Here is a 15,783-nt window from a genome sequence, read left to right as displayed (position 1 = left end):
CTCTCTCTCTCTCTCTCTCTCTCTCTCTCTCCCTCTCTCTCTCTCCCTCTCTCTCCCTCTCCCTCTCTCTCCAGAAAAAATGTTTCACAAATCAACAAACACCTTTGCTACATATGAAGAACTCATAATCTATTCTATTTTTCTAAAGTTATTTTTACAGAGGACTAGATTTCTCTATATTGATTTCACCACTCATTAATGAGTCATGACCCACTGTTTGAAAAACAATGGTCTAAAAAATTTTCTGTACAACAAAATCTACTGCTCTATAAATGAACCCTCTACTCCAGTTCAACTGGTCTTACTACCCAAAGACATTGCCTGTGGCATGGAATAACTCGTTTCCCCTCCATTCCTCAGCTCCTTGCCTTCCTTCCAGGCAAGTATGATTGGTGAGCTGTGTATGCCCTGACCTCCTTGGCCATCAAGGAAAGTCCATCAAGAAAGGTGCCTCCTCTATGTCCTGAAGCACCAACTGGCTCTTTCTCATTGAGCACCCAACTATTTGGCACTTAAGCATCTCTCTTTTAATATAGGTCACACATGTCCTTAGATTGTTACCACAAAGCCACAGACTGACATTTATCATCTTTTGGTGTCTCCAAAGCCAAACGTAGCACCCTACACATAGATTCTTAATACACAGCAGAAATTTTAGTTCTTTTCTTCAATTATATCCTCTATTCTTCACATAATTTAAAAAGGGACCACAAATATTATTTGATATTGATAAATATATATATATTATATATTTATATAATTGGATTTATGCTGCTTCAGAAATTCTGTTTTGTTACAACCTTGTTTTTTAGCATTAACATTGTAATTATCTTTTCAGGCAGACTGGAAGGCCCTTAACATATCATCAGTAACACCTCCGCAGCATTTATTAAATAAATATATGCCCCTTTCAGATTTGGCCAGTGTGCATTAATAGTGAAATCACTGCAAGTTTTAGCAGGGAACTAATATAATCCAATTTATATTTAAGACTACTCTGGCTGCCAAGCAGAGAATGGGCTGCAAGAGTAGAAGCAGGAAATTGTTAGTAGCTCATGCAGGAGGCCCAGACAGAGAGGACCAGGCATGGATTTATGGTGGTGACCCATATGTTAGAGAGAAATGATGGATTGATGGATAACCAATACATTTTGAATACATAAAACTTGAAATTCACAGTACACTGGATTAATTTTATTACTGAGGAAGTATAAAAGTAAAGCTTATGGTCACTACTTATTGAGTGCCTTCAAGATGCCTGATCTGTGATCCACAAGGCATTATTATTGCCAATTTATTGATAAGGAACCACTGAGATGTTAAGTAACTCCCCTCAGGTCACACAGCTAGCAATAGGCAGAGATGAGGCTGGTCTGGGATCCATGGATGGTCTCCCTCCAAAGCCCTTTTTACTTAATTATGAGCCTTTATGGGAAATGGTAAGGTGGAGGATTAAAGAGCTAGATTTGGGTGGGTGATGGGGGGTGAGGGGTGTAAATGAACTGGCAAAGGGAACAAAAAAAGGAGAGGAGAGATTTGGAAATTCCTCTGCCGCATTTGTCATTTGCTTTAGTTCCCTTGCACCTTCTTTGTAAAAACTGTGTGTGGAAATGTTTGTGGTCATCACAGCACACATAGGCATAGCTTAGGGTAGATACTTCCATTCCTCAAATACCAAGCGGCTGCCCACCTAGGGGCCTCTGCACTTGTGTTTCCCTCAGAGAGGAATGCCCTCACCCCCTCACATCACCTGGCTGGCCCCATCTTCTCCTACAAACCTCGGCAAAAATGTCACCACATGTGCCCCTGGCCTTATCCCCAGGTTTCTATAAGTATGGCTCCTTCTTATGAAATGTCACCTCCTCAGTGAGGTCCACCCTGCCCACCCAATTTAAAGTAGCACTCTGCACCCCTCATCCCCAATTTATTATCACAGTATCTGGGTTTTTTAACCTGTTCATAGCACTCATCATTCTGTTATTTTGTTTATTGTCTCTTCCCAAACTCAAATGCAAGTTCTGTGAGAGCAGGGCTTTGTCTGTCTTTATCACAATGTCTCCCCGGATTTAGGACAGTAGCTGGAATATAGAGGGCACATGATAAGATTTTGCTGAATGAATGAATTGTGGTGAGGGAAAGGAAGAAACTAAAAAGTAATTCCTGGATTTCAGGGGCTGATACAAAGACTGTGCATTTAGCCAGGCGACTTAAAAACAAAACAAACAAACAAATAAAAAAACAAACAAACAAAAAAAACCAAGCATTTTTTGCCCTAACATGGTAGAAGCTTGTCACAGGAAAAAAATTATTATATTTGGGGGGACTGCATTTCCCCAAGCTAAATTCCAGAGTGGGGGAAGGAAGGTGTGGAGGCTACGTTACCAATGATCACCAAAATAGAAACAATTACAAACTGAAGGCTAAAGAAATCTCTGACATGCCACTGTGTGCCACCAAAATTATTAGGTAGAGATGGATTGTAAATTAGGAAAAAAAAATTTAATGAGAATTTTTACACTAGAGCAAATCCAGGGATGATAACTGAGTCAATGAAAATGAGCTTAGGACAGAGTCCCTTATGAAAAACAGCTTGATTAATAAGAACCAATTGGAGGTCCAGCATTTCCTCTCATCCTTTTGTCAGGCCATCAGCTTTTGGGTTTTTAATAATGGAAGCTTTCTCCAAGTTGGACTTCTCTGGATCCAACTCAATAATCTCATATTCGTTTGGTAATGAGACATACAGTCAAAAACTCATTGTGTGGGTTAGACATTGTTTGTTTAGCTGCAGGAAGAAAAAAAAGATAGGGCAAGTGGATTCTAAAATATTAATAACTAATTGTTGTGCTCAGTGAGTTTTCTAATCAACAATAAAGTTATCCTGACAAACCGCATGCAAGGAAATGGATTGTTTAAACCGTGCAGCTCTCTCTTTCTGCAAGTCAGTTGGAACACTGCGTGTCATCGAGAATTGTATCAAACTTGAGCAATAATAAGTTCTTCACGATTTTTTAAAAATTCCCTAAAACCAAATGTTGTGCAATAAATGAACTTAATAGAAATAATTTTAAGGGAGGTACACTTCTGCTCCAGTACATTTTAATTTTCAAAAGGGATTTTGGCTCTTATTACACTTATGAGGTACAAAGGCCATGTCACAGATTGTCTCAAAGCACTGATTTTCCCTTGATGTTTTGTCCTGTATTCCCACACAGATACTCCAATCTCACATGCAAATCACATTGCCACATTACTCATGAATGAAAACTAATGAATATACAAAACAGATGTGAATTAAGTTCATCTGCAAAATAAGAGACTAGCAAAAGATCTAAAGGGTGAAAACACTATCATACTAATCTATATATTGTTTTCACCTTCAACATTCATTATTGAACTCGAATAAGCTTCTCTAGTTCAACAGCAGCTCACGAACACATGCCACCTCTGGTAGTGTAGTTACAGCTACCACACTCCAGCAAGTTTTGTATTCAAACACCATTTCTAAAGGACAGGCTGTTTGGGCTACTGGCTGTATGTGGTTCGGGTGCGAAATCAAATGAAGCCTTAATTACTGCCATTTTTATCAGTATCCAATTAGACCTTTTACCCCCCATTAGCAGAGGACTGTGGCTCAACACGGTGGTGGAGAGATTTCCCAAAGCCACAGGGTGTCACATCGATAACTCAACTCGCTGTGAATAATAAGGGAAAGGGCAGAGGTGCTTTCTTCCAGGACCCTAGACCCTCGCTTCCCACCTGGAATCGAGCTGCGTGGGTCGCAGGCTGGAAAGAAAATGTCACAGACACTAATCAATGCTGACACGTGTGGCTGGAGAAGCGAGGCCCAACCCCCGAGCAAGAGGGAAGCGCCAGCAGCCCCGCCCCCGCCAGCGAAGGCCCCGCGGAGAACCAGAAGAGGCGTGGCCTGCAAGTTATGACGTAAGGGCGGGGCCGCTCAGCGACCAGGGCGGGCCTGCAGGCTACCACGTGAGAGCAGGGGCGGGGCCTCGGGCGGAGCTTCCAATGTGGCCACTACGACGACCCAGCAGCCAGGTTCCCGGAGCGAGTCCTCCCTCCTCTCACCTGAGCGAGGTTGGGCTGAGCCCGGACACTCGCGGGCCTCGGTTTCCACACCAGGAACTGTTTTAGCCAGCCCCAGGCTGGCTTTGAAGTCGCAGCTGCTTCCGCTTTCTCTCCCGAGGTTTGTGCGCTTTGGCTCGAAGTGCTGGGTTCGGCCGCCAGCCCGGTCCGTTTTCGTGCCGCCCGGAACTCGGCTAACCGCTGTTCCATGGCGCGCGCCTTGCTCCCCGCGCGCCTGGAGCGCGCCCGGAGCGCGCCCGCCCTCCCGCAGGGCACCTGAGCTCCACTAATCCCGGCGGCAGGCCGCAGTGCGCCTGCGTAGCGGCGGCTCTCTGCTGCGCGTGCGCGCTGGGGCCCGGGATCCCAGCGTGCGCCGTTTGTGACGCTTGGTGGGCTGTCTGTGTGGCTAATAGTCCCCTCCAGACGCGCGTGGACGCAGTGTCCACATCCTCAGGCACAATGGTTAAGAATCTAAAGCATAAAGACTGTTCCATGTTCCTCTCCCTTGCCCCGGGTTCCTCTGAGGGAAGTTCTGTGCCCCACTTCAGTTCAAGGATCTGCTCCCCAACAGGTGGAGCATCCTTTAGCCCATTTGGGCGCGATTGAGAATGTGGTCCCAGCGCATTGAAGAAGGCCCATGAACTCTGGGAGGTTCTGGTGTCCGAAGGAAGACAGGATACAGCCTCCCCTTTTCCTTTTATCACTGCTCACATGGCAGGCTGTACAGACCTCTCATTGCTGTGTCATTCCTGCCACAATGGAAACTACTTGTGGCGTCTCTAGATACGTCCAAAATTTAAAACTTTAAGGGGATGAAGCTTAAAATACACAAATCTTAAGTGTATGGCTCAATAGGTTTGCACCTATATAACCACTACGCAGATAACGTTTCTGTGCTGTGAGAGTTCCCTTTTGCCCTCTCCCAATCACTACTTACCCCAAAGGTCACGATTCAGGTCAGGGACTGTTAGATTTCTTGACGCTCTAAGCGTCTAGCTAAGGACCACTCGCATAATTGAGCCTCAAGTATTTCTTGAATCTTGCTGAGTTCAAGTCAAGAAACTAGACAAATTAGAGTGGAGTCTTTTGTTCATTTAACAAATATCTATCAGGAGCCTGCTGTGTGACAAGCCTTGTACCTGGCACTAGAGATGCTGGAGTAAATGAAATCAACCCCTGTTTTCTTAGCGCTTACATTCTAATTGGAAAGATAGACAAACAAATGCATAATTACATATTTATGTTTAATGTAATGTCAGGTGCTGATTAGTGCTATAAAGAAAAGTAAAATAAGTAATAGGAATGGTGGGGCTATACAGAGCTAATAATGACCAGGGAAGACTTCTGTGAGGAGTTGCCATTTGAGCAGAGATCTAAATGAAATGAGTGACACATGTAGATATATGCAGAACAGTGCTTTAGTCAGAGGAAACAGCAAGCGCAAATATCCTATGAGCTCAAGTGGTATGCTTGCCCTGCTCACAGAACATTAGGGAGGCAGTATAACTGGAGGAAACGGAGGGAGAGAATGATAGAAAATAAAGATGCACAGGGCCAGATCATGAAAGATCTTATAAGCCATGATGAAGATTTTGTATTGCATTCTGAGTGTGATAGTAAGTGACTGGAGGATTTTGAGCAGGAGATGACATGATACGACATATTTTAAAGGATCACACTGGCTGCTGGATGTGGGACCATGGAAGAGTGCAAGAGTAGAAGGAGGGAAACCAGTTAGGAGCAGATACAGTAGTATAAGAGAGACTGGGGGCCAGCTGAGTCGCGCTGGTTAAGAGTTGGTTGGGACGGCAAACTCTGGGCAGCTCTGAGCTGCAGGGCCCCGGTTCAGATCCCACATTAGGGCCAGTGATGCTGCACCCTGTACAGCTAAGATGGTGAAAAACAGCTCGACCTGGAGCTGGGCTGCCTTGAGTCACCTGCGATGGCGAAGGCTGCAGTGGGGCGGCAATGGGCTGCCATGAGCTACTGTGAGTGGCTGGCAGGCAAGCATGAGCAGCCAGCAGCTGCCGTGAGCCGCTGTGAGTGGCCATCCAATGCTGGCGAGCGACTGCCTCACCTGGAAAGAGCGCAATGATAATACCAACATGGGCCAGTGAAGCGACGTTCTCCACAACTAGACTGAAGAACAAAAGGACAGCAACTTGTCCGTTCCCCTTCCCCAATTTTCCCAAAACTGTTCTCCCCCAACTCCCCAATAAAATATTTTTAAAAAAAGAGAGAAACTGGTTGTTGGGGCTAAAGTGGTAGTGATGGAGGTGGTAAGAACTGGTCAATTCTAAATATATTTTGAAGATCTGAGCAACCATGATATGCAGATGGGTTGGATGTGGAGTATGAGAAAAAGGAATCAAGGATGACAGATTTCTGCCACTCCTCCTCCCCCCACCACACACCCTGAGCAACCGTGTGGATGATTCTGGGGCCCTCTACACAAATGGGGGAGACTAGGAAGAAAAGATTATGGAATAGACATGAAGAGGTTTTTTTTTGGACATGCCAAGAGCTTGAGATGCCTATTGGGCATCCAGTGTAGGCAATTGGATAGTAAAATCGAATTCAGGGAAAAGTCAGGACTGAAGATACATATTGAGAGTCAACAGCATGTTTATGATATTTAAAGCTGTGAGACTAGATGAGATAAACTAGAGAGTGAGTGTGGATAAGCAGAAACGATATTTTAGGACTGAACACTGAATAATTAGAAATGGTTTGTAAGGCAGAAACGAATGGGGTCATTATACCACACTGACCTCTCATTGAGAAAGCACAGAGAAAATTTCTTGCTCATCTTGGTGTCAACAGCAGGACTGTTTCTCTCAAGGGACTGGAGATTCTTTTATTGATTGTGTTTCCCACTTGATAATCACAATGAGACCTGACAGCTATATTTATGGTCTATTTCTAGTAGGCAATTTAGACTTAAGGCATGTGATTTGTGGGCTCTTGCATTCAGGGTTCCTGGCAGGAAACATGGCACCTTCAAAAAGGTTACATAAAGAGAGTTTCGTGGAGAGGTTAGTTACAATGGCATGGCAGGATTAAAGAAGCCAGCCAGGGGTGGTTCACAGGAAGTGTCACCAGCCTCTAGGCCTTAAGCAGCAAGAGGACAGAGTGGTCCTCAGAGCCCAGTGAGACCTGGAGCTATAGGAGAAGCTGGAGACAAGGGAGCCCTTAGAAAAGCAGAGAGCAGGGAGAGAGGGTGGGAGGAGAATTGAGAGAAGCAAATGGAGAATATCCAGCCAAGTGCTAATATCTTTCCAACTCCATCTTGCTCTGGTAATCATATTTTCCCTTTGCTTCGTTTTCTGATTTATTGGACATTTATTTTATCTCAGTGCTTTGTAAACCTTTTCGGAAGAGGTTGAAAGAGTGGAAAAAACTAAAGATGAAAGAGATGATTGTGAAGAACAGCTCCTGCCAAACTAACTTCATTTCCTTTTTAGATAAGATTATGAAACTATAGTAAATAAGAAGTCTCAAAATGTACTTATAATGTGTGCATTTAATTTTTATTATGTAATACTTTGTACATACCAAATTATACTTGTATACATATCATATTTGTAAGTCGTAAGTAATAAAATACCTACATGCTCTGTGATGTATTAAGTCTTAATTCTTCACTCCTTGTATTTACCCATGCTATAAAAGACAGAGTATACTTCCCCATTCCTTGACTTTGAACTCAGCCTTGCAAGGTGCTTTGGCCAGTGGGGGATGGCAGACATTATGCAAGCAGGGGCTTGAGGTATGTTTGTCCTGTTGAGTGTGCCTTCTTAATAATCTGCACTGCCATGAGATGAACTTGAAACAGCTAGCCATCTGGTCCAAGAATAATGAGAGTCACGTGGATATAGTCATTCAGCTGACCCACAGACCTACAGTTTAAAGCTGAGCTACCCAGCTGTGCCCAGCCTAAAATAACTGACTCCAGGCTACCCCAAGATGTATGAAAACTAAATGCTTACTTTATGTCACAGAAATTTTGTGGCTGTTTGTTACACAGGAAAAGCTAACCAATACACACCCACTACTCAAGAAAAAGAATGATTTTTTTGTGTGCCTGTGACCCATTTCCTGACTCCTTCCCACCTCTTCAGTCTATTAATACAGCAAGTTACATTAATACATTTTCTGTTAAGCCACCCTACATTCTTGGCAGAAACAAAACTCAGCCACTTTATAAAATCCAAAGCTAGATTCAGCTTGGTAATTTTTTAAGGAATTTGTGCTTCTATGTTCATTAATGAGATTTTCCTATACTTTTCTTCTTTTCATGTATTGTACTTGAAAGGTTTTGGTTTTAGGATTATACTAGCTTTATGAAATAAGCTGAAGTGCCTCCACCTTTTCCCCCCATTTTCTAGAAAAGTTTGAATAAAATAGGAATAAACTATTCCTCGAATATTTGATAGGACTTAGTAAAACCATGTAGGCCTGGTGTTCTCTTAGATCAGATAAATAAATATAAGCTACAATTAAATGGATTCATAGCTGATCAACACAACCTTACCCAAAAAGTGCTAAGAAATAGATCAACAGTCTGTCCCATCTGATGTTTTTAGGAGTGGCCTAGATGAAAATGTAAAAGGCAATTTATCCTATTTTCAGGTGATGAAAATTTGAGAGAATATCTATAATTATGTCTTTAGGGTAAAAAAAATAAATGAATTTGGTTCAATTTATTATTTTTTTTTTTAAAGATTTTTTTTTTTATTGGTGAATTGGGGGGATGGGAACAGTGCTGGGGAATTGGGGGAAGGGGGACAGACAAGTTGCTGTCATTTTGTTCTTCATTCTAGTTGTGGAGGATGTTGCTTCACTGGCCCAAGTTGGCACCATCATTGCGCTCTTCCCGGGTGAGGCAGATCAGTCGCTGGCTTCTGGACGGCTGCTCACTGCGGCTGCTGGCCGCTCACGCTGGCTGCTGGCTACACACGGTAGCCCATGGCAACCCAGTGCCACAGGGACTGCAGCCCACGCCGTCGCGGGCGACTCACAGCAGCCCAGCTCCAGGTTGAGCCGTTGTTCAGCATCTTAGCTGTAGAGGGCAGTGTCACTGGCCCTCATATGTGGGATCCGAACCGGGGCCCTCTGGCATCCCAAGCGAGTTCTTAACCATCGCGCCACTCGGCCGGCCCTGGTTCAATTTATTATGATTAAAGGGTTATGGAAATGCTCAGAGGGAACTCTAGCTTCTAAATTTGCATATATGTTTTTATATCTTTCTTTGTGTTAATTATTGGCTTGAGAGCAGTTTGTTTCAGTAGGACTTGGAGCTTTTCCCTGATCACACACTGGACAGGAGGGGTGTATGTGGTGGATGCCTTAGCTGCTACAATCCATCCCATTGTCATAGTGAGAGAAGACCCCTGTGCTCTCATGCCCTCTTTGGTCTTTTCCCTGCAGGTACCACATGCCAAGTTCTGATCACTAGGCTTTATATGACAAGCCATAGAATGTCTACAGAGGAGTGACCTGGATAATGATATGTCTAGAGCAGGGTTTCTCAGCCTTGGACTTTAAACATTTGGGGCCAAATAATTGCTGTGGGGATTATCCTGTGTCTTGTAGGATTCTTAGCGGCATTCCTGGCCACAGCCCATAGTTGCCAGCAGCATTCCCTGCTGGTTGTAACAACCAAAAATGTCTCCTGGGATGCAAATTGGGCCCCATTTGGGAATGACTGGTCTAGTGACCATGTTGTAGTAAGAATGCTGAAGGCAGTGGGTGATTTGGGCCAGAGAGAAGAGTCGTAGTGAAAACATACCAGTTAGTTTTAGCTGCTAAAAGGGCTACTGTGAATGAAAAAAAAAAGAAAGGTTTTTCAGCAACTCAAAACCATCAACAGCATGGGCTGCCTTTCAGAGCAGTGAGTTCCCTAACTCTAGGAAGATTCAAGTAGAGACTAAGGAAGCGCTCGTCGGGAAGGCTGTAGAGAGGAGTTTTGAACTGAAGAGGGATTTGGTTAACCCAGATGATTGTCAGATCTCTCCCAACTGGAGAAATTTATGTTTTAATCCAAGTGTAGAGCAAACTGGGAGGAGAGAAGGGGAGACCTGGGGTCATCAGGCTAAGAATGTGTCGCATAAAGTGCCGGTGCTGCTTCCTGTATCTGCTTCGATCTCACTATTGCTGTACATGCTGACCGCTTGTTCCTGCACGCACCTGGGGACTTTCTGGCCGCATGAGTGTGTTCAGCTAGTGCACGAGGCAGCCCAGCAGTGCTGGCAGATTATCCCCCACCCCTCAAGTCGCCTTCAGCCAATTTTGGCTGGGAATTGGTGGTTCAATACCCCAGCTCCCTCCTTCCTTGTTGGGGGTGACTCTGAGATGTGTTCCAAGGAATCTCCCAGGGGTCTTCAGGAGGCATGAGCTTCAGTCGCCCACAGCAGCACCTGCTCCTTATCCTTTCTTCCCTTATCACCTTCCCTTATCCCATATCACCTTTCTTCCCTTTCCTGTCTCACTTCCTGCTCCACTCTCAGCACTTCCTGGAATCACTTCCCCAGGAAATTCCTTCCATTCAAATCATTATCTCAGAATCTTCTTCCAAGAGAAGGTAACACCTTCTCAGGTGACACCCACGACCAGACCTAAGCAAGGCCTACGGACTTGCTTTCAGAAAGGGACGTAAACTAGAGGGCTGGTTGGTATTTCACATTTATGAGACCCTTGTCTTGAAGTTTGAAGCAAGCAAAACGGGGCTTTGGACTGGCACAGTCCAAGGAGAATGGCTTTGGAGATGGGAATAAAGAAGTTAAGGGGAGAGAAAGGAGGGGAAGGGGAAGGCCACACAGTGCTTTGGCTGAAGCAGCCTGTTCAGGACAGCTGGGAATGCAGTTGGGCACACACCTTATGCTGAGTTCTCTAGAGGACAGAATCAGAAGGGCTGATCCACTCATTCTGTGACTCTGTCCTCCAAGGACCTTACAGACATTCATTCAGTAAATATTGATTGAACCCCTGCTATACACCAGGCCCGGTGCCAGGCTTTGAGGATGCAGAGATGCATAAAATAAAGTCCCAGCCCTGAGGAGTTGTTTAAGGTCTTCTTGGGGAGACAGTCTCATTAATACACAATTACACACAGAAGTCTGAGGGAGTCCAGGAGCGGCACAAACTCAGGCAGGAGAGTATGAGGCCAGAGAAAGAAAGCTGACGAAGTTATATAATGGTTGGGCACTCCTGTAGACAATAAATATTTCTGGTGTAAGTTCTTTTCCTTTTTAAAAAAATTTTTTTTCAAAATTAATTATTTTATTTCATTTTATTTTATGTATTTATTTTTAATTTTATTTTTATTTATATTTATTTTGTTAAGGAGGATGCAGCTCACAGTGGCCCATGCAGGGATCGAACCGGCAACCGATAGTTTATTTTCTTATTTTCTTATAGTACTTTTACAGTACATTTGCATTGGGAGGTATTGCCGCATGACACCTTGCCCCTATCTGCTCTTGGCTTGGTGGTCACAACTTCTGCCTGACAGCTCCTGCTGGTTTGAGCTTTGCTTTTTTCTGTCCTCCTTTCCCCCCTACCCCCAATTACAAGGATCTTGTGTTCCAGAAGACCTTAGTAGTCTCTGCTGAGTTCCCCAGTCCTGCCTGATCCCATTACCTGAAGCTTCCTCATTACCCTCTTTTGCATCTCCTAAACTCCTTTCAGCTTCCCAGATCTCAGGTTATGAGTTTCCTGCCCATCTGACTTGACTCACATTGTTCTATTTTGAGTTCTATGGTGCTTAGCTCTGATGCGCAGAGAAATACCTCCTGTGGCTTGCAAGACAGATGATCAGATAAAACCCATAGAATCACAGCAAAGATAATCTATATGTAAATCCCATCCCAAAACTCTCCTTAAAGCCATCTGAAAGTATTTGGAGAAGAACCTCCTTGCAAATTGAAAACGCACATAAAGCTATAGGTGTTGAGTGTTTCAGATGAGCTTGCTCCTCCACAGTTATGTGTGGAAATAAAGTTGGCAAACTTTTGCCCTTTAAAGTCCTTTGGAGAAATGGGCTGTTTTGCTAAAATACGTGCACACACACCCAGAAGAGTGTATTTCCTGATTCTTGACAAAATTGGCTACTCAGCTTCTTCCCTGCCAACTCCTGCTTCAGCTGTTGCATTTCTCTCTCGCCATTGACCTTCTAGAGCCTTGCTTGAACACCAAGGTTGGGATCCAAATAGACCCATCTTTCATCCTAACAGCAATGACTGCTGCTGAGGCGTGTAGGCAAAGCCGGCCCCTTCTGCATGACTTAGCACCAGGAACACTGCCAGGGCCCCTGACTCTGCTTGATTGGCGCCCGCTCAGCTGTTAGTCATTTCAATGCTTTGCACATTGGGGAGTCATTATTGCTCCTGTAGTAAGGTAGAAGTGATGGAGGGGAAGTGAGGCAATTCCTACCCAACGTTGGGCCTTCTTCCAATGTCTGTGTTACTTTTCTAGGCTTATATCCTATGGAGAGATTTTCCATCTGAGTTCTACCTTAAAAAATTTTTTTTAACTTTGAGGACTAGTTGAGTAATTCACTGTCAACAACAAACACATGTTGGGTTCCAATAATAGTTGACCTTTGTGGAGTGATTAATGTGTGCCAGGCATTATGCTACCACTGAAAATTATTACTTGGTTTAATATTCCCAGCAACCCTTTAGGAAGGCACTTGGACAGAGAGGAAGTCATTTGATGTCACACAGCAAGCAACCAGCAGAGCTAGAATTTGAACCCAAGTCTCACTCCAGAGCCCGGGAATCCATTTATTCTGCCTCCTCCTCTGTGCAGACCACTTTCAAGGTTCTATGAATACAAACAGGTAAAAGTTGTGATCTCTGGACTCCAAAAAACTTACAAACCCATAGGGAAAATGAGACAAGAATGTGAAACACTAAATAATATCAGACACTATCTACTAAGTGTCGCATCAGTGGAATAGACAGGAATTTACCAGGCAAAGGAAAAGATCAGTGACGAAGGGGTGGTCTAAAAGGCTCCATGGAGAAGCATGGGTTAGGGTTAGGGCCCTCCCCTTCCAGTTTCTAGTTTTTATTTTGCCTTGGACAAGACACCTTCCTTCTGTTTCTTCATCTATAAATGGTGATAACACCTCAGGAAGAAATCAGAATGAGATAGGCTGATATGAGTCCAGCGGTATCTGGCTCAGGGTAGAATCTTCGTCAACATGAGCACCTAAGAGAGTATTGAAACCAGCATGGTCAAACTTAATGACTGACCAAAGAGGAAGGAAAAGGAGATCTTCCTAACCCAGAGAATTTGGATTGCATTTGGGGAACTGGTGTCTTTGTAGGGTTTTACACTAAGGAATATACTATTATCTGAGATGGTTGAAATGAAATTGTTTACATATCAAAAAACTGACACAACTTCTGCTCCTGCCTTCTCCCTGACTCCCATCACTCTCCAGAGCATGTCTGAACAAAATAAACCTCTTCCTCCCATTACTTTAATAAGCTTGGTTTCGATTTACTCAGCCGGGTTACCTCACTTGAGGTTACTTTGAAGTGGTATTGATAGGCTTATAGCTCAGCCAGCCTCACAGTCGGCTTGTAGGAGCCCCTGGGGATTCCTGTCTGCCTCCTAAGAAATCCAGCTGTTGGGACATGGACTGAGCCCCTCTACGAACCTACCTCTCAATTAGGAAGCTAATAGTAGGGGGGAACACCCTATAGCACTTATCTTTGGCTTTCAGTCTTGTCTCTTATTACCAGGAGCTGCTAAAGACGGAGAGAGATTCCATGGTGAAGGATTCTCTGATTAGAGTGTTCATTATGTCACCACGCCCTCTTCTTTTCCCACACAAAACCCATCCCCCAAGCCCCAGCCTCATTACTCCCCACTGCTCATTCAAACCTTACTTTTTAGCTTTGCTAAACTTAAATCTTCCAAACATCCCATGTTGTCTCCTGCCTTTGTACCTTTGCCCACACTTTTTCTTTTTATCTGGGGCTTCTTTCCTCCCTCACCTAAGTACCACTCACCTTACTAAATGCCACTAAATACCTCCTCTAGGAAGCCTCCTAGGCCTTGCTGCCCAGGTAAGGTTTGGTTCCCTCAGGTATGCTCTCCCAGCACCAAGCTCTATAGCAATCCTTATCACCTGTACTACAGTTGTTGGTTACTAATTAGTAGACTATAGTTTAAATTTGTTTTTTAAGATTTTACTGGGGAATTGGGGAAGGGGAACGGTGTTGGGGAATTGGAGAAAGGGAACAGCCAAGTTGTCGTCCTTTAATCTTAGTTGTGAAGGGCACAGTTAGCCTAGCTTCCAAGTCCAGCTGCCATCCGGCCGCCCATCGGCAGCTCGCAGCCACTCAGCTCAAGGTGCCATGTTCAATCTTACTTGCAGGTGGGCGTAGCCCACCATCCCATAAGGGAGTCTAACCGACAACCTTGTTGTTAGGAGCACATGCTCTTACCAACTGAGCCATTCTGCCACCTGTTGGCAATTCAGTGGCAACTCAGCTCGGGTGCAGCTCACTGGCCCATGTGAGAATTGAACCGGTGACCATGTTGTTCAGAGCTTACGCTCTTAACCAACTGAGCCACTTGGCCAGCTCCTAGTTTAAATTTTTGAATAAAGACCAAAAATAATAGTGGCTTGAACAAGATAGAAGTTTGTGTTTTCCTTCTAGGCATCATTTAAGAGTGCCACTGGGCAGTGACTCAGGCCCCTTCTATCTTATTGCTCTGCCATCTGTAGGGTGTTAACCAGCATAGATAGCATAACCACACTAGAACTCCTGCCTGCCTTAATTCCAAAGCCAGCCTCTTAAACATCAGGTCATACTGCTTCATTGCAGATTGGGGAGGGTAGATGTGAAAAACGTTAGGAAAGTTAAAGTTATATGAAGAGACACTTTGAGTGCCTGGTGGGGTGGGGGGAGATGAGATCATGCTGTTGGGCCTTGTGCAGGACTTGAATGTCAAAATTACATGTGATGCTGACAATGACATTCATTGTTACATAGTGCCATTCCTCATGCATGCACTCCAAAATCACTACCTCTGAAATGGGAATCAGATACAAGCACTTCTTAAGACTCTCCTAAATTTTTCTTACATCATTTTAGAGAGAGAGGCATGGGGCAGATCTTTACAAAGGGAAATAGAGTAGAGAAGCTGATACTCAATGAATCACTTCTAAAACAGGAGCCCATGGGCCTGAGCCTTCCACCTTCTGAGCTGTTTCCAAACCTGAAATCATCAGAAGCACCTTCACACATTAATAAAAAACAGGATCCTGGGGTGGCCGGTTAGCTCAGTTGGTTAGAGCACAGTGCTCATAACACCCAATGTTGCCGGTTCAATTCCCACATAGGCCAAGGAGCTGCGCCCTCCACAACTAGACTGAAACAACTACTTGACTTGGAGTTGATGAGTCCTGGAAAAACACACTGTTCCCCATTAAAAAAAAAAATTTTTTTTAACCAACAACAAAAACAGGATCCTGAGCCCCTTTATGGCCTTTGAGTCTCCACAGTGGGGCCCAGGAATTGACATTTTTGTAAAATTCTCCTTGTGATTCTGATAAAGAGCTGGGTGTGGGCCCCCTTGCACTTAGGAGACCTGTCACCACCCTGTGTTTGCTGTAACTGCAGATTTGCCAGCTGGACTCCTTTTTCTTCCTCAGCAGAAGCATTGTTCTCTGGGCCC

General features: G+C 44.3%; 1 protein-coding gene across 1 annotated transcript in view; it reads right to left on the bottom strand.

Moving 5' to 3' along the window:
- SAYSD1 (SAYSVFN motif domain containing 1) overlaps positions 1-4,428 on the bottom strand; it is a 12,062-nt gene extending 7,634 nt beyond the window's left edge. Inside the window, exon 1 of the mRNA XM_019631362.1 lies at positions 4,087-4,428. Coding sequence (XP_019486907.1) covers positions 4,087-4,293 — 207 coding nt within the window. The 5' untranslated portion in view covers positions 4,294-4,428. The remainder of the gene's footprint in view (positions 1-4,086) is intronic.
- Between the last annotated feature and the right edge of the window lie 11,355 nt (positions 4,429-15,783).

The sequence above is a fragment of the Hipposideros armiger genome, unplaced genomic scaffold (genome assembly GCF_001890085.2).
Source record: "Hipposideros armiger isolate ML-2016 unplaced genomic scaffold, ASM189008v1 scaffold_993, whole genome shotgun sequence".
Classification (NCBI taxonomy): domain Eukaryota; kingdom Metazoa; phylum Chordata; class Mammalia; order Chiroptera; family Hipposideridae; genus Hipposideros; species Hipposideros armiger.
This window is presented reverse-complemented; position numbering and strand designations above follow the sequence as displayed.